Here is an 18,705-nt window from a genome sequence, read left to right on the forward strand (position 1 = left end):
CCCCCCGGCGCTGCACTCTACAGCACTGCCGGCGCTTGGACAATTTCTCATTGACCTCCCAGAGGGTGACATGATCATTGGGGGGGGACTTTAATGCTATAACAGACCCCTTGCTAGACACCTTTCCCGTACGGGAACGCCAGAGAGGGACTGCCACGCTTCCTGGTTTTCTGACCGCGCTAGGCCTCACAGATGTTTGGCGTCAATTGAACCCCACAGCGACTCAATACACGCACTACTCCTCTACACACAACAGTCTCTCACGTATTGATTACCTTTTCTTTTTGGGGGTGGGACTGGGATCAGTAGACAAACTAGAGATCCTACCCAGAGGCATATCTGATCACTCCCCAGTGTCCCTCCACATTACTGCTAAAGAGAGGAAGCGCGCCAGACTCTATCCAATATACCCCAACTATTTAAAAATCCCTGGTATCAGGAAGAAACTCAAATTGGCCACATCGCACTATTTTACAGAGAATATAGGAACAGTTTCCTCGCCCTCGATACTCTGGGAGGCGTACAAAACAGTCCTGCGCGGCGCAGCCATAGCGGCAATCACAGGACACAAACGAGACTCCAGAAGTGAACTTGCTCAATTAGAGTTGGCACTCCACACCGCAAACACCGCCCACATGTCGGACCCCACCCCTGACACCACACATACGCTGCACCTCAGACAACAACACCTGGCTCATCTCACAACGATTACTAAGGGACACTTGGCAAGCACCGCACACAGGATATATGACGTGGGCGATAAGGCCGGGAGGATGCTGGCCTGGTTGGACAAGCGAGGTGGTAGCAACAGAGGTATACAGAGACTCTACACACAGGATGGCCAGCTGCAGACACACCCTGAACAAATAGTACGCACCCTAGCGCGCCACTATCAGGAGATATACACACCGGTTCGGGCCGTCACGGAACGGGAGGCGATAGCATCGCTCGACCACATTACTGTCCCCGCGCTTTCACAAGAAGCGCAACAGGAACTAGACACTGACTTGACAGAAAACGAAATCCAATTGGCAATACAGTCGTTGCAATCCGGCAAGGCGCTAGGGCCTAACGGGATACCCGTAGAATGGTACAAAGCGTCAGCTCCCCTGTTGAGCAAACCCCTGCTGAATATGTATGTTGAGAGTGTGGACAGGGCAGAACTCCCTCTGGACCAGCGCACGGCCACAATAGTAGCCATTCCTAAGCCAGCCAAGCCGCCGACTGTATGCGCCTCGTACCGACCCATCTCCTTGCTCAACGTGGAAGCAAAGATCCTGGCGAAACTCCTGGCCAGTCGCCTGACCAAGCACCTACACACCCTAATACACCCCGATCAATCAGGTTTCATGCCACACAGAAGCACGGCACTGAATCTGCGGAGGGTCCATGGGGTGCTGGCACGAGCACATCTCCTTTCGGAACAGGCTGTCATCTTATCCCTAGACGCCAAAATGGCTTTCGATCTGGTGGAGTGGGAGTATCTATTTGCGGTCCTTGCTCGTATGGGCTTCGGCCCGAAATATCTTGCATGGGTGCGGTTACTGTACAAGTCACCGATGGCACAGGTGGTAGCGAATGGTCACATTTCACCGACGTTCCCACTAGGACGCGGGACTAGACAAGGGTGCCCGCTATCGCCCCTACTCTTCGCGCTGGTGCTAGAGCCACTGGCTATCCTGCTCAGAGCAACACCACTGTTTCGGGGCATCACCTGGGAGGAATGGTGGGAGGATAAAGTCTCCCTGTATGCAGATGATATGCTGATCTACATGACTAATCCCAATGAGGGTATTCCTGCCCTATTAACTCTGTGCGACGAGCACGGGAAAGCGTCAGGTTACACCCTGAATTGGTCCAAATCTATAATATTCGTACTTAAAGGCCCGGAGCCGTTGTTGCGGGATGACTGTCCCCTGCAGTTAGCGACCGGCTCATTTAAATACCTGGGTATTTTCATCGCCACTAATGCGGCGGACTTTTATGCCGCAAACTTGGTGCCACCTCTGGCACGTCTACGTGCGGACGTTAAGTACTGGGCTACCCTGCCACTAACCCTCCTTGGGCGAGCAGCGTTATATAAAATGATGGCTCTCCCCAGATTTCTCTATGTGTTAGAAAATACACCTTATATGGTGGCTCCACGCTACTTCCGACAAGTCACTGCACTGGTGTCTGCTCTGCTGTGGAGCAACGGCCCAGCCCGTATAGCACATGACAAATTAGTAAAAAGCTGGTATGAAGGAGGGATTGCGCTACCCAATCTTCAATTGTATTATTGGGCGTCCCAACTTAAGATAATTAATCACTGGATCCACGTCCCGCGGGAAGACCCCGCATACAAGGCGGATTGGTCGCAGTTGGGGACGGACGGCATGCTCTCAGTGTTATACAATTTCTCACAGGTTCGGAAATTGCTTGGACCGACGTTACATACGGCGACCTTATGGCATACAGCACAATCTCGACTGGGTTGGAAGGGGAAAATCACCAGGATGACGCCGTTATGGGACACGAAAACACTAGGAAACTTAAGGTCCAGTAAGGGTTTCACACAATGGGACCACATAGGGATTTCCGTGGTAGGAGACCTTTGGGTCAAGGGCTCGGTGGTTGCATTCTCACAGCTCCAGCAGCAATATGGTCTGGGCCCCACTGAAACATTCATATATGTACAAATCCGATACGCACTACTTCACGCAATTCCACCTGACACCACACTCCCGGAATCGTCACCACTAGAGGACAGGTTACTGACGGACTTTATGGAACAAAAGGCAACCTCGCTCACATACAAAAAACTGGTTAACAACCTGACAGACCCCACGTAGAAACTTAGAGAGAGATGGGTTGGGGAACTAGGCGACATGGACGACACAGAATGGAACGAGGCACTTGCGTCACCAAGAGAAGTGGGCATTTCAGCTAGGTTCAGGTTAGTGCTTCTCAAGATTCTACACCGCACTTATTACACCAGAACACTTCTACACAGGATACAGAGGGCACCACACCCCTTCTGTCTAAGAGGATGCGGGGAGGAGGGAACTCTACTCCACACACTATGGGATTGCCCATTGATCCAAGACGTCTGGAGGCATATGCGCACTGTCTCCCAAGCCCTTGAGGTGTCAATCCTGCCTGAACCCCGTAAGTGCCTATTGAACATTTGGGACCCTAATGACCTGAACAGATATGGACAATTGTGGGTCACGTTGGCTGTGACAGTGGCCAAGAGGGATATTCATCAAAAATGGGGTGCTCCAGAATTGCCTACGGTGACTGGATGGATTAGGAATATGGACCTCCTAATGGTGAAGGAAAGGGCGGTATACGTGCTGCGGGCCTGTCCCCGTAAATGGAATAAGGTGTGGATGCCATGGAACAAATACAGGGGAGAACCGTGTGAACCCTTACCAGAGGACGAGGACTTGGAGTCAGAGGAGGAAGAAGATTAGGGAGGGCGGACTTACATAAAGAACTCTGGTTTGTGATGAGGTGGAGCAAGAAAATGACATTACCTTTGACAACGTACTGATCATGTGCAATGGATGACAACTGCCTATGAACGGGTACAACATTCTATTGAGTGATGACATTAGTTGGGTTTTATAGATGTAATTTTTTTCTGTTAGTTGAAATTGCTGGGAACTGATCACTGTATCATAAGTGGGCGGATTACGAACTGAAACAGGGTATGGTATGTTAGTGAGTTAGAGTCTGTGCGAAATGGTTGCTATTACTTCTTCCGTATCCATAGTGTGAAGATAACTACAGGGTGCCAGAATGTAATATGTTTTATCCGTCTCTTTGACAATAGCCTGTGATAATGAAAAACTGGTGATCTAAAGTGTCAATGTGAATAACTTTTATGCCTTCTTGACAATAAAGTTTAAAAAAAAAAAAAAATCAATTCTGAAAAAAAGCTTCAGGTCGATTTTCAGTAGTGAAATAAAGCGAAACGCAGAGCAATGCGTGGGTTTTTTACCCGGTTTCGGCAGTACCACCACTTCGGCTGCCAACATATCTGGGGGGATGGAACTAGGGCCTTCAAAAGAGTTGAAGAATCGGGTAAGCACCGGAGCTATCAGCTGGCTAAAGGTTTTATAGAAACCTGCTGAGAAGCAGTCTAGCCCCAGGGACTTAAGCGGGCGTAAACGGTATACAGCTGCTAACACCTCTTCCTGGCGAATGGGGGCATCTAAGGCATCAGCATTTGCCTGGGAGAACTCGGTGATCGCTGTTGTGCTCAAGTACGCATCGATCTCCTCGGGGGATGTCGCCTCGGCTCCATATAGCGAGGCATAGTAAGATCGAAATGCTTCTGCAACCTGAGTGTCTTCCGTAAGAACAACACCTGTATCGTCTGTGAGGCCGGTGATCTTGGAGCGTTGGGTCTTAGCCTTCAAGGCACTGGCCAGTAAGCGGCCAGTTTTGTTACCCCTGACGTAGTAGGTATGTCAAAGGCAGAGCGCAGCGAATTCCGCCCTGTCAGTATCTAGACTGGCTAGTTGGGCTCTGGCAGCTTTCAGTTGTCTCCAAACACGTGGAGCGCAGGTGCGACTGTGGACCCTCTCAAATTCTGAGACACGCGCTTTGAGGTCATCTCTTTTAGCTTTGCGGTCCTTGGCCTCAGCGGCGGCTATAGCAATGAGTTCGCCGCGGGTGACCGATTTCAGAGCCCCCCAAAGAGCCGTCATAGATATCCCCGGCGTGTCGTTCGTGGCTAGGTAGTCAACAATGCATTTGCTAACTCTTTTAGTGACTTCCGGTCGCTGCAATAGGGTTTCGTGTAGGCGCCACGAGCCCCGGGGGCGAGGGGACGTAGGAATTTTGAGCGACAGTTCCACCGCGTCGTGATCCGAGATGGCCGCAGGTACTATGCTAACCTCCTCGAGGGTTGTGAGCAGCTCCGAGGAGCCTAAGAAATGATCGAGCCTAGCATACGTGCGATGCACGTGGGAATAAAAGGTGAACTGCGTCGCAGTCGGGTGTTTGGCTCTCCAGAGGTCCACCAAACCCCTCTCCCGTAGCCACTCGAGTCCGGTCGCTGAGACCGCGCCCGTCTCCCCATAGCGGTGCCCTGACCTATCTGTATGTGTGTCCACAAATATGTGGACACACATACAGAGCAAAAGTGAGTTAGAGGATTGAAGTGACTCCGAGATAGCACCTTTCAGGAATGTCTCTTGTCCCGTATTCGGGGCATAGATAGAACCAACCGTGAGGTGTGTGTCACCAAGCTGAAGTGTGTATGCCAAAAGGCGACCCTTAATCTCCCCTGCCCTGTCCCCCACCCGTCCCCGGAAGTGTCTAGATATTTGAACTGCCACTCCGGCAGTCTTCGTAGGGAGAGAGGAAAAGAATTGCTGTGGGAAGGCGCGGGAACGCATTCTATGCCAGTCTTTTGGCAAGAGATGGGTCTCTTGCAATAAACAAATATCAGCCCCCGAGATTTCTAGGTAGGAGATGACCGCTATCCTCTTGATGGGGTTATTCAACCCTTTCACGTTAAGGGTCAGTACTTTTAACCCGGTGTCAGCCATGGTAAGGAGGGCATGTGGTACAGCGCAGAATCAGAGTCATCTGTATGTGGTGCACAAGGATGCAAGAATCAAGCCAGCCCATGTACATCCCCGGAAACCTCGGCCCCTGGAGGGAACATACTTGTAGCGTCACATATAGAAGGGACAGCCCGCCAAGCGGGCGAGAAAGAGACGCTAACGGGAAAAAGCAAACTAAGCAGGAGGGGTAAACTTGAATTACAACACATCCGTCCCGGAAACACTCCCCGCAGGACATCAGATCTCCCACGACCTCCCCGTGAGTTACAGTCCGCTCTAATCGAGAATGGCAAATGAGGAACATAGCTAACCTGTCATCGACAAAACCCCTTTGGCACACTGGTTCCCGACCACAGTCCCCCCCCGCAATCCTCAAACAATTCCAACTGAGCCTGTGTCCCACCCTCCCCTTCCCCATACCAACTCCAGGAGCTCAAAACGTGAGCCCCAATGCCCAGATCCAAGCACCTAACCCTCCCCACCCACCACCCACTCCCCAACACCCAAACTCCAAGAACATATAGTCCCAGTCCTGTTAATCCATACAGGGCCATGGAAAAGTTACGTAGTGGGGTCATGCCTAGCGGGTCCCATCGTGGCTCCCCGCCCGAAACCCCCGGCCCGTGTGCATGTCATGTGTCATGAGTAACCCACCCGCGGGGTCAGGGATCATTTGGAGGGCGAAGTTTCTCTGGCCACCTCGGCCACTGCATTAGTTTAGTTTAAAGGAGTTTGTACAGCGCCTGGTGACGCCTCCCGGCGTGTCCCCGCGCTGTGGAGAGAGCATTTATAAGGAGAGAGAGAGTCCCATCACAAAGTAAAAAGACAGGTTTTCAGCTTCTTTCTAAAAGAGGCCTCATTGGTTTCTAGCCTGGTGTCCATGGGCAGGAGGTTCCAGTGCATGGCCGCTAAGGTGCGGAATGATCTGCCTCCCATTCTAGCTTTTTTGGGACGAGCGGTTCTGAGCAGACCTATTCCTTTAGATCTGAGGGATCTGTTAGGTTCGTACAAGGATGCCAGATCCGACATATAGGCCGGTGCTCTTTGGTGGATTATCCTATGGCACCATAGCAGAGCTTTAAAAACAATCCTCTTGCTAATAGGTAGCCAATGAAGAGATGCCAGAGAGGGTCGCGAGGGGGCTCTACGGGGAAGCCTTAACACTAGGCGTGCTGCAGAATTTTGTAGAACCTGTAGTTTCTTGATGTTTTTAGCCGATGTACCCAGGAGCAGTACATTCCCGTAATCAATACGGGAAGTTATTAGTGCCTGCGTCATGGTACGTCTGGAGTTGAGAGGCAGCAGGTCAAGGGTGCGATTGAGCGTTTTCATCACTCCAAAACATTTGCCTACAGTTTTCTTAATGTGGCTATCATAGGACAGCTTGTTGTCAACCCAGACGCCTAGATTCTTCGCTTCCCGGTTAGGAGGGGGCAAAGGACCCAAGCAGCTGGGCCACCATTCTTTTGTCCATTTGGCCTCATTGCCTCCAATTATAAGGACCTCCGTTTTGGTTCCGTTTAGTTTTAGACAATGCTCTGTCATCCAAGTGGCCAGCTTACTCATTCGCCCTTTCTTGTGTGATGATGTGGGCCTTTGGTTTCAAACGTAGTGAGGGGGTCTTTCTGCGGTTCACGGTTTGCCATCTGTCTCTAGAGAGCCCCTGAGAGAGTCTCACCGGCGGCGCGTCTTCTTCCCAGTCCAGGTCCAACAAAGCACACGTGTCCTTAAGAGAGCGCATTTGATGTAGGGACCCGTTCCATTTAAAGATCAGCCGGAACGGATGGCCCCAGGAGTACGTAACCCCTTTTTGCCGCAAGTAGTCCGTTGCCACTTTGAATGCTTTCCTTTTTTGCAACGTGATGGCTGAGAGATCCTGGTATAGGGCGATGGAGGACCCTTTGAATTGGAGCTGCTGTGCTCTTCTGGCCTCTCGAAGGATCCTCTCTTTGAGTGGAAAGTCGGGAAGGAAGGCCAGAATGTCCGGCGGCGGGGCAGCCGCGCGCCTGGGTAGCCCTACTCTGTGTGCTCTGTCGATCCGGATGGGAAAGTCTGCCGGTTCTCCTAAGATGTGTCGGAAGAGGTCCTGCAAATAGCCAGTGACGTCCGCCCCTTCCGCTTTTTGAGGTACTCCCCGGACTCGTATGTTATTGCGACGGAAGCGGTTTTCAAGGTCCTCCGCGTGGGCTTGAAGATCCAGTTGCTGATCCGTAAGTCGCAGAACCTCCTGCTGTAGCTGTTCAATTTCGTTGCTCCTGGCTTGGTCATTCTCCTCAATGGCGACTACCCGCTCCCCAAGGCCCTCTACGCCACTCCGTAGCTCCCTCACTTCTCCGGCCACATCTTGTTTTAGGTATTTGAAGCCCTCCCTGAGAGAGTTGAATAATTCGTTAGGTATGTTTTTTGCTTAACGCCTTTGGTACCCAAGACCAATCCATCTTGTCCAGTGTTCGGCTTCCCACGTATTGTGTGCTTACTGATGTATTGGCCCCGTTTTCGATTGTTGATTAAGATACTGGCGTGGTTACGAGAGCGCCTCATTCGCATGTGCTTTGGCTTTTCCAGGCTCGATCTTCCTTTTTTGAGTTTCTTGGCCTATTTAGGAGGGGATAAGGGTACCTAGGACGTTTTATGTAGCATCAAAGTAATTCCCCAGGCTCCAAATCTTGGTCTCACAGAATATATCTTGTCCACTAGTTCCTTTGTGGCCCAAGTTGTCACGGATTCTTCAGTGTCTGGATTTAGTCTTTTTTTTGTTGAAATTAAACGGCTATTAAATCCTGGAAGGTTATCCCATTTAATTCTTGGATTTCCTTGAACAATTTTAACAAGTTCCCTCGGATCAGGATATCCTGCCTTCCTTTTGTAGGATATTCTGACACGAATGTCAGTTTTGATTTGAACGCCTCTGTGTGGTGAGGATGGCCTTCGGGCAATTGTGAGATATCATCTTTAACAGCTGCAGAGTTGTTAATTGTGAATGAGTCAAACATGGCATGAGCTTCTTGTTCCGCTTGTTCTTCATTCACCTCCTCGTTTATTCCCAGAATCCTCGTTTTCCTTATCCTTGTTGATTCGGGGTCTAGTTCCCTGGTGGGTAGCATACATCTTCGGTCCTTACCAATTATTGTAACTTTTAATTAATTATGCTGGGTTAGAGGTTTAGTTGTTGTTTTCTCCCGGTGCATTTTGTTTGTTGAATCTTCCTGTCTTCTTGGTGCATTCTGTGTTTTACTTCCCTTATTCTGATGTGAAAAATCCTCTTCTTTTGCTGATTTTTGATGCGTGTTGTCCCCAGAGGCGATTATGTCTATGATTTGAAATGTTCCTGTTTGCCCTACACCTTTGATTCAGGTTTTTCAGGTGTCCCTATTTCCTGTCTGCTTTTAAGTTCTATTCTTTTGTTAATCCGTGTCCTTGATCTACAAGGAAAAGTTGATTTGTCTTGCTTTTTTGAAGGGCGGGGGGGATGTTAACTGCGGAGACAGGGCTTCTTTCCGTTGGAATGGGATCTGAAGTATATTTCCGTTGAGCTACATCAGTTGATGCCACTTAACGCGGGGATATGTTTAATAATTTGCTTTTCCTCCACGGAGCGATCGCATTTTGAATGTTGAAACGTTTTTTTACTGAGTCTATGCTTTGTTGCTTTATGTATTCAAGCCTTGCCTTCCTTCAGCGTTTTCGTTGCCTTTTTGTTGGTTTTACAAGGGGCGAGGTCTTGTGGGAGTTCTGTGTTGTTTCGATTAGATTATCTATTATTTCCGATTGCTCATCAAATACCACTTGCTCTAGATCAGGGGTACTCATAGTACGGCCCGCGGGCCGGTGGCGGCCCGGCAAGCCTTCCATGGCGGCCCAAGGACCTTGCAGACAATCGTACCTGTGCTAAAAAAAACAATTTATTAGTGTTAGCAAACACCGCCGCAGCAGCGCTTGACTCTGAGACTGATAATCACTTCTCCCCCGGCCCCCACAGAGCAGAGTGGAGATGCAGGGGCGCTAAGAGGTGAAATACGACAAAGCCTCTACTCTGTGGGGCATAGCGAGCGGTGATTGTCAGAGTGGAGATTCAGGGGCGCTACAACAAAGCCTCAAAAACGTGTAAATGGTCTTTTAACCCGTTAACTACGGCGGTAATTCCGCCGCGGTGCGGGCGTTTTCGTGCACGGGTGGAATGCCGTCGGCCAATGGCTGACAGCAGCAGGGAAAGGGTTAAAGACTTGCCAAGTACTTTGGTGCGGCTGTCTGTGTGCGCGCTGAGGAAGCTGTCTCAGCCCGGGCTGAAGGCTGACACAGACAGACACACACACACACAGTGAGATGACAGAGGGGGAGGGAGAGGGAGGGCAGGAGGGAGAGGGAGGCCAGAAAGGAGAGGGAGGCCAGAAAGGAGAGGGAGGGCAGGAGGGAGAGGGAGGGCAGGAGGGGGAGGGAGGGCAGGAGGGAGAGGGAGGGCAAGATGGAGAGAGATGGAGAGGGAGGGAGGGAGGGAGAGAGAGATGGAGAGGGAGGGCAGGAGGGAAAGAGAGATGGAGAGGGAGGGCAGGAGGGAGAGAGTTGTATGTATGCTGGGTCTGGTAGCTCAGTGGATGAAGACATCTGCTGCAGGGATCTGTGTGCAACCTCATGGTCACAAGTTTTGCTTTAGCCCCGCCCCCTCTGACCACGCCCCCACAGTGCAGCCCTCGGTCACAAACCACACTGTAAATTTGACCCCCGAGAGAAAGTTTGTGAGTACCCATGCTCTAGATAGTCTTTTGCTTTACTACTTACATTTTTTATTGAGTTGTTGCATTTTGAATTTGCCAGCATGTCCATCTTATGTTGCATTTCCTTATTCTACTTGTTATTACAGTTTGTTTTATGGCCCCTAAGATGTCCTTCAAAATGTCCGGTAGACTTGCCAATTTGCTCGATTATGCTCCCACAGCCGCAGTTAGGCTGTTGTTTCTCTTTGTGTGTTTGAAGCTCCGGTTTGACCCTGTTGGTTAGTAGCAACGTAATTAAGTCCATCCTGGCGTTTATGCCTGAGATGTGGCCAGCAATTAGGTTTATGAGGTCTATTTGGACTTCCATTTTGTCGGATTGATAATTTAGCACCATTATTGCTTGATCCAGGGTGCCTAGCAAGGACGGACTCCATTGAGTGCTTGGCTGTTGTTCTTGGCACTTCCTCGAAACCCCTAATTCATGATCAATCGTACTAACGGATGAAATTGTTATAGTTGCTGAGAGATTCAAATGATTTAATTTAGTTATAGAACCTCTGCTATCGTCTAGTTCAAACCGTTGTTCATCTTTGTTAGCCAGCAGGCTTCGTGGGGTAGATACCATCATTCCCAAACTGCTCTTTTGAGCTTTTGTACAAGTTACTGCTAGCAAGGCGTTCCCTTGGGGTTCTTTGTTCTGGGTTATTGTTTTGAATATTTCTAAAAAAATTGGGGTCATTAGATAAGGAAAGTGAGTTTAACCAGGGTTCCTCCTCTTGTGCTAGCTGCTTGGATGATTCACTGAGCTTTAATATTTCCTCCATAGCTTCCTTTGTGGGTTCTTTTCCATTTGTAATTACCTCAATTGCTATGTCTCTGAGTCTTATACTTCTGATTGAGTTCTTTAGTTTTGATTTTGGCTTGGTTTCCTCTACACTACCCTTATTTGCTGCACTTCTGGTTGTTTCCCTTGTGTTTATTGGGGTTTTAAATTGGTGCACTTGTGTTGTTACTGTTACTGACTTACTCAATAGTTTTTCTATCATTAGATTCTGTGGGGGTTTGATTCCCTGTTAAAGCATCATTGATTTTAGTCGAAACTTGTGCCAAGGGGGCATTTGTACTGTCTGGAAAGATGGGGCTTGGCAATTTGGAGGCCTCGGCTGTTGGTGCATAGATCGCCGCCATAGGGTCCTTTAAGTCTTAGAATTTGTAAATCCTGGTTTTCCTTCTCGGGCTCAGCGTTGTTGTTTCGGGAGTCGGCGCTGAGACCAGCCTCTCTCTCGACTGTGCAGACTTTCCTTTTTGGCTTGTAGGTGAGCCTTCCTCTAAGGATTTTTTAGGTTTGATTTCTTTTGATTTTTTGCCTGTCGCCACTTGACGAACTTTCCCTGATCTCATTTCCTTCTTTGTTCCTTAGCAGTCCTTCTGTTTCACTTGAACTTCTAGCAATGAACTTGTGGTGGTCTTCATGGCCACCGAGTCTTGATGGAACCTGAAACTAAGTGACCATGCACTCACCCGACGATGAGAGGGGGTGGCTGGGAGTGACTGCAGTGGCTGTAGTGACTGCAGGTGGCTGCCGATGACTGCACGGGTGGAAAGCTAATCCCAGCAGACTCCACTGTCACTGACACAGCCTCTGATTTATCCTCCCCTATTGTCTCTAATCCTGCTGTGTTCTCTCTTTATAATGAAATATGCTATTGATACGGTTCTGCTTGATCAAACCAGGTTGGTTTCCAACCTACATTAAGTGCCCTAGGAGACTATTGCTGTGGCAGTAACCTAGAGATCAATTACTGCAAGGTAAAAGTGGTACCACTTGTAAGGTTCACCAATTCTACTTCTACAAGCTCAAGGCTGTACAAATGTGTACCATATATCAATGGAAAATAAAATGGCACCTTTAACATAAACATTTTAAAATGAAGCAAATAGCCAAGCCTCTCATTGCAACCTCCTAAAAGAAGTTGTAAAAGCAAAATTTCTACCAACACTACCATACGATGTGTAAGTCTACCTGATGAACCTTTCCGATTGGCTGAATACAGCCCAATGTAATTTCTTCAGATCACTGTTTTGATTTAGTGTTCAGCAAACCAGGAGCACATTTGATTGGAGTTCCAATTACAGGAGCAATCTTTGGAGCACAACTAGACTATCCTTACATTTTGGTTTAGGCTGAGACCAGCAGAGGCAAGGTCTTTTACAGAAATTTCCAAATAATTGGACTTGCCTCCGCTAAAGGACGCAATGTTTTCGAATTTGGCTAAAAGATCTTTATTGGAACAGTTAAATATATAGAAAATATGGGACCAAGCGCAATATTACGCATGTTTTATTAAAAAAATCATAATAATAATGCAGTCATCCACTATTAATGATTTATTGCTTTTTGAAACCCAAGAGCACAGCATTCTTTTAAGTAGAAGCTATGATAACAATCACTGTCACTATCTAGCCCTGGTGTGGGACACAAAAATGCTGTGTTTTTGGCTTTGTTTTGGTATGTTTAACTTGGGTGAGATTCAGCAAACATGTAATGCCTTAAGATAAGATTCTAAGTGATGGTTTTTCAGTTATAAGCGCATACGTTTAGCTTATGTAATTTGTTGCGTTTCAAATGTAATCGTACACATATCAGTCCTGCCATGACATAATTGTGACTTGCTTCAATAGCTCCAGTGCACGATTATAAAGTAGCTTTGTGAAACTGATGAATGATAATTGACAATTTGGCATATTTAAACAATACTTTAAAAGAAAATGTAAGGAACTTATATAAAAATGTTAAATAAAATTACGCGTTTTTATCTGCTCCTTTCAAAATTATTTTTCTTAACTCTACAATGATTGATATAGTTTTAATTATAAGGGAAGTTTATTATAGACATGTTTGAGAACGTTTTGGAAAGAAATGACAGTTTCTTATAGATGTTAGGCATACATCTAGAACTAGATAAAATCACCTCTAGGCCTGGTCTGAATATTGAAATTCAGTGGTAGTTTTTATGTATTGCATGGTCTGATTATACAATCAGCAACAGTGTTAAGGCTCTTGATAAATAGGTAATACAAGTCCGAGAACCTTGAATTTTACAAGCTGTTTAAAAGAAATTAGACAGGTAGAATGGAGCTGGCATCATCAAAAATCCCCAAATACATGTTTATGGCAGGCGACCTGGGGATAAAAAAAGGCTTAAATTATTACCATCATGAAGGAGTATGAAGACCTTTGGTTGAGGAGACGTGATAACTAACCCATAATTTGGTAGTTGCTCTGGGTATCGGCCCCAGCAAATCCTGTTGCTAACATCAGACTAACAACATGCATGAGCTAACAAACTTAGATGAGACAAAAAGGCAATCGTTTTCAGAGAAGGGGTCTGCCCTGTGTTCTTAACTGAAACAAAACCTTTCCAAAGGCACCAAGTGAGACAAGTTTATTTCTTTTCCCTTCTGAAGTCCTAGATAATGAGAAGTAATACGGATTCAGGTTTTATCAACAAGAATCAGAGATCCTGGAGTCAACTAAAAGGATACTGATGTGTTTCCCTGCTTTTACTGTTGAAAGCATTGAACCAGAGTAATTGAACGTCTTATAAATCAATATTCAACAATAATTGTTGGGTATCCTTGCTTCTCCACTTCAGGTGCCTTTAACCCCACTAGAAGATCAGCAAGTTTGACTAGTTTTAGAATAAGGTTGTATCTCTATTACTTTTGCAAACATGTGATGGCGATGCTGAGATGTTTATTTATAAATTCATATTGAAGTCTTTTGTGGTGGATTTTAAATGCTGCATGTCTTAAATTATGAATGTGTTTTGTATTATGTTATGTGGCAGTGTTTAGGTTATTTCTTGAATTATCTTTGTTACTGAAGTATGATTTCCTTCCAGCTTACAAGTACACACTCAGCAAACTGTGATTAATCTTTCAGACTAATGTTTAGTTGTTTTGTGTACTCACAGGTGGTACCTCAGACTGTAACCAGAGAAGAAAATTAAGTGCTCTCCGAGAAAACCTTACTGATATTTCTCCTCTAGTACAGTCTTGACTTTATTGGGTGGGGGTGGGTTAGAATGCCATCCGATTAGCAGTTCAAGGTGCAAGGGTTGTAACATGGCTGCATATGTATGCGAGTCACTGATATTACCTACTTAATCCACTTTCTGCTTTGTCAACCCAATGGCAGCAGCAGTTAACTAAGTACTATGTTGAAAGCCAGTATATCTTGGATTGTAAATACCTATTCTTGGCAGCAATTTATGCCATTCTTCTGGGATGTGGTAATTGTGTCTAAAGTCATACAGCAACAATAATAACATTTAATTCCGATGTTCTATTTTCGCTAGACATCAATGGGTCCTAATCAGTTGACTTCATCACTGGGTGGACTGAGTCTTCAACAAAGTCAGCAGCCAGAAGGTCTACGACCAGTAAACCTACTACAGGAAAGAAATATGCTTCCTCCCAATCCTCTGCAACCTCCTCTTCCTAACCTGCATGAAGACATCCAGAAGCTGAATTGTAGCCCAGAGTAAGACATATGCATGTTTTGTAAAGAGATAAAATTGCCATTGTATTTTCTGTTTAGAAACAGTTATTCTTCTAACGAATTGTCAAAAAACCACAGTGTACTTGGTAAAGAGGTAGTATTAAGAACTGTTGATGCTTGACCTGTACATGAGTGTTTGACTTTGGTTCCTCTTTAAAATAAAGTTATTAGTACCAAAGGAGACATTATTGATTGTATTGTGTGTGCATCAGCTAGACCATTTATCGCATATGTGCGCCATTCTATTGCATTTTTAGTTCTTGCCAATTTATGGTTCATGAGCCGTAACTGACACCAGTGTTGCTTCTGCTGATGTGGCATTCGCATATTTATTAAGTACAGTAAATTACATTATTATGTTGGTATACATGGGAGGCGTGGCATGACAAGATGGCCGAGCACTGGCATTGAGCCCAATCTCCAAGGGGCCTCATCCTAAATTGACATCCTTTTGCTAGGGCTGAGTGAGAGCCACCAAAATCTCGCTTGACTGCAGGAATAGGTCAGACATGAACAGTTAGTACCGACAATCTTGAGCCAAGGGCAGGAATTATGCAGCCAGTACAGAGCCGAAACCTCAAAATGTTGGCCGCAGGTCTGCGCGACCCGCAGAAGATGTGAGTGCTGAAGCTCTGCCACTTCTGGAGGTGAAGTGAGTGGTGAGGAGGCCACGGCCATTCCCCTGTAACTGCTATGTAGTGTAGGCCGAAGGCAACTGAGTAACATCACGGAGGTCACAGCAAGCAAATGATTTTACTTGCAGCTGGTGGTTTGTGACTTTTCCCCTCAGCGATGGGTGTGGAGCTTGAGTGGAGCTGGCTGGAGGATGTTGCCTGTGAGGACTACCTGGACCTATTTTGAATAGAGTCTGTGGGTTGAGCCACAGATAGGAGACTTGCACGTGGCCTGGTATATGTGCTGAGTGCCTCCTGGATGCCGAAGGCCCACAAAGCGAGGAGCTGCAAGGAAATAGAAGTGGGCACCCCGATAGAAGCTTGACTACCATGTAGCACATTCGGGGTGAGCGACCATTAGATGCTGAGCGCACAAGTTGATATATAATCCAGAGCACAAGCTGTGTGGCTCCTAGTCAAGCAACATGACCCAAGCGCGCTCAAGAGGAGCGATAGAGTAGGCCTGCCATAAACAAGGCAGTTAAGAGAAAATTGTGGGAATAAAGTCACAGCCTTATACTAGATGGTGCATAGCCCATAAATGGGCTGATCTGAAACTGTTCAGCAGTAAGTACGATGCACCGTTTTAATTTGACTCTATGCCCCCTTTGCCTTCCCCCACCAAGAGCTGGCGGAGGAGGAATATGTCTTAGTTCATTGGATCAGGACTGCACTGCAACCTGTTGGTGCTCCATGCCATCAAGAGAGCACACTGAGGACTGGCTCCTCTGCCAACTACAGGGAACCTCATAGCCTGCCTGGCTCCTACACTGCCATGACAGGAACATTATCCTTCAGTTGGTCAGATGTTAGTAGCATACTAGATATGAAGACCAGGTCATCAGAATCATCCCTGATTATACCCAGAATGTGCAAAAACAGACAATCGGTTGTTAAAGTATAGCATGCATTGGTAGCCATGAATTTTAAATGCATGCTCCAGTTCCTGGCCAAATTGAAAATATTGCACAATAGAAGATAAAATGGTTTCACTATTCCAGAGGAAATGTGGGAAAGTCTGGAGACCGGAGATATTGCAGGGCAGAAAGTGGCCCCCTGCAGACACCAGTGATCATGTAAAGGCCTTCATAGATCGATCAGACAACAGAAGATCGCGCGGGTCAACACAGAGGGATACAACAGTGAAGTTACATCACGATGAAACACTAGGGCTGGTGTGACAATAGAAAGCACACGCTAAAAAGCAGTGGTCAACTACTACGCCTGAGACCAGCTCAGGAAATACACCAGTGTAGACATAGGACATAGCCAAGCCAGAGTGGTGACAATATCCAGCCTGAGGGACACTCGATCACAAGCCGAACATAATGTTTTGTGGAGCAGGGGTGAGGAAGTGGGATGCACACCACATTTCATACAAATGTACACTAGAGGGAGAGAGGGTTTGTCACGTAACATGGTCACTTGCTGTGGGTGAGGGCATCACTACAATTCTTTCTGAGTAAATTACATCTTGAGCAACCGACCTACTAAAAATCACAGACTAGATGTCCGAGCACAATTTCTAGAGCAGAATGGGGGATGGGAGTTTTACTAGTGTGGCAGAAGCACAATAGCTGAAATGGCCACTCTGGTTACCTAGTAGCGGATAGTTAGACACTAGTCTAAAACAGCAGAGGCGTCAAGTCTTTGGGTTTCCTGTTATTCAGTCCCACTCAGAAAGCAAGCCCCCTGGATTCACAGCCCTCTGCACATAGGTTGATTAGTCATAGGATGTTGTTTAGTTTTAGTTAAACATATGTAAATAACAGTTCTGTAGTAGGGGATCTCTGTGTATAGTCCTACTCTAGTGAATAGTCCCGCCCATGTGCGTGGACCCCGGAGCAATCAAAAATAATCTCTTAAAGTGTCGAAAAATTGCAGAACTGCAGAGACACTTAAGAGAGAATTTAAAGACATATAATGCAGCCTAAAAACAGGCTACACTGTCCAGTACTTCAACTAGAAATTCCACCAAAAATCCACAAACAGCAAAGCCTGTCCAGATTTCCCTTGCCTTCAGCAAAAAAAAACTCTGGAATGATGGAGAGGAAGACGTGGACAGACAAGCCCCATAGGCTGCCATTATGTGGCTCAAAACAGGATACTGTGCCTTTAAGAGAACTTTCCAGAACCTCACAGTATCCCAGAATGCACTGCAGGTCCCTTTTACTTTCAGTTCTTTTTTCCGGCTCCTGCAAGCAGGACCCTGGAGCATTGAGCTCTCCCTTTTTAAGGGTTTTTGGTGATTTTTCACTAGTTTTCTCTTAGTTGAGTACTTTGTTGTACTTTAGTGCCTTTCTCCTTGGTTATTGCACTCTGTTTTTTGTCGAATATGCGTGCATTATTCGATAAATGCCCTGAGTGCTCCAGGAAGAAGGCCAAATCGGATCCCCATGAGGTGTGTATCCTCTGCCTTCCTTCCTCACATATCCCAGAGGAGTGTGTGATATGTCAAGGCTTCTCTGGCAGGACCCTGAAGGACAGGAAGAAGATCAGACTTCAGGGCCTCGAGGAAAGCAGATTGAAGGCACAAGGTGGGTCTGGAGGGGCTTCTTCTGCCCATGCTGAGGCCTCTGGGGGGCTCCCCGGGGGCAGGAAGGCCAGCAAACGTCACCATTCTCCGCCTGGGTCTATTGCGCCCACTACGGCGTCGAGAGGTATGAATACGGTCTGTTCCCCGTCGTCGTGAGTCGAAACGACGTCGAGGGATGTTACTAGACCATCGAAGTCCCCGGTGACTGTTTCATCGTCGTCGGCGTCGACCGATCGACGTCGACAGGCCAGGGGTCGGCGCTCGCCGTCAAGGCGACACCGCCGTTCGCCGTCGGCGAAGAGGAGACGTTCGTCGTCGAGGAGGTCCTCGTCGTCAAAGTCGCTGTCGAGGCACAGGTCGCCGTCGAGGCACAGGTCGCCGTCGAGGCACAGGTCGCCGTCGAGGCACAGGTCGCCGTAGAGGCATGGAAGATCGCCGTCGAGGCACAGAGGATCGCCGTCGAGGCACAGAGGATCGCCGCCGAGGCACAGAGGATCGCCGTCGAGGCGCAGAGGATCGCCGTCGAGGCGCAGAGGATCGCCGTCGAGGCGCAGAGGATCGCCGTCGAGGCGCAGAGGATCGCCGTCGAGGCGCAGAGGATCGCCGTCGAGGCGCAGAGGGTCGCCGTCGAGGCGCAGAGGGTCGCCGTCGAGGCGCA

The 18,705-nt window shown here is 47.6% G+C and overlaps 1 protein-coding gene across 2 annotated transcripts in view; it reads left to right on the forward strand.

Annotated features, from left to right (window-relative positions):
- The window catches only part of SEC24A (SEC24 homolog A, COPII component), a 590,503-nt gene that overhangs the window by 175,325 nt on the left and 396,473 nt on the right, over positions 1–18,705 (forward strand). For both annotated transcript variants that reach the window (XR_015297552.1, XM_086931494.1), the window contains exon 6: positions 14,635–14,819. Coding sequence is in view for 1 of the 2 variants with exons in the window: in XM_086931494.1 (XP_086787620.1) it covers positions 14,635–14,819 (185 nt within the window). In the remaining variant the exon portion in view is untranslated. The remainder of the gene's footprint in view (positions 1–14,634; positions 14,820–18,705) is intronic.

Source organism: Lissotriton vulgaris, chromosome 7, assembly GCF_964263255.1.
Source record: "Lissotriton vulgaris chromosome 7, aLisVul1.2, whole genome shotgun sequence".
Classification (NCBI taxonomy): domain Eukaryota; kingdom Metazoa; phylum Chordata; class Amphibia; order Caudata; family Salamandridae; genus Lissotriton; species Lissotriton vulgaris.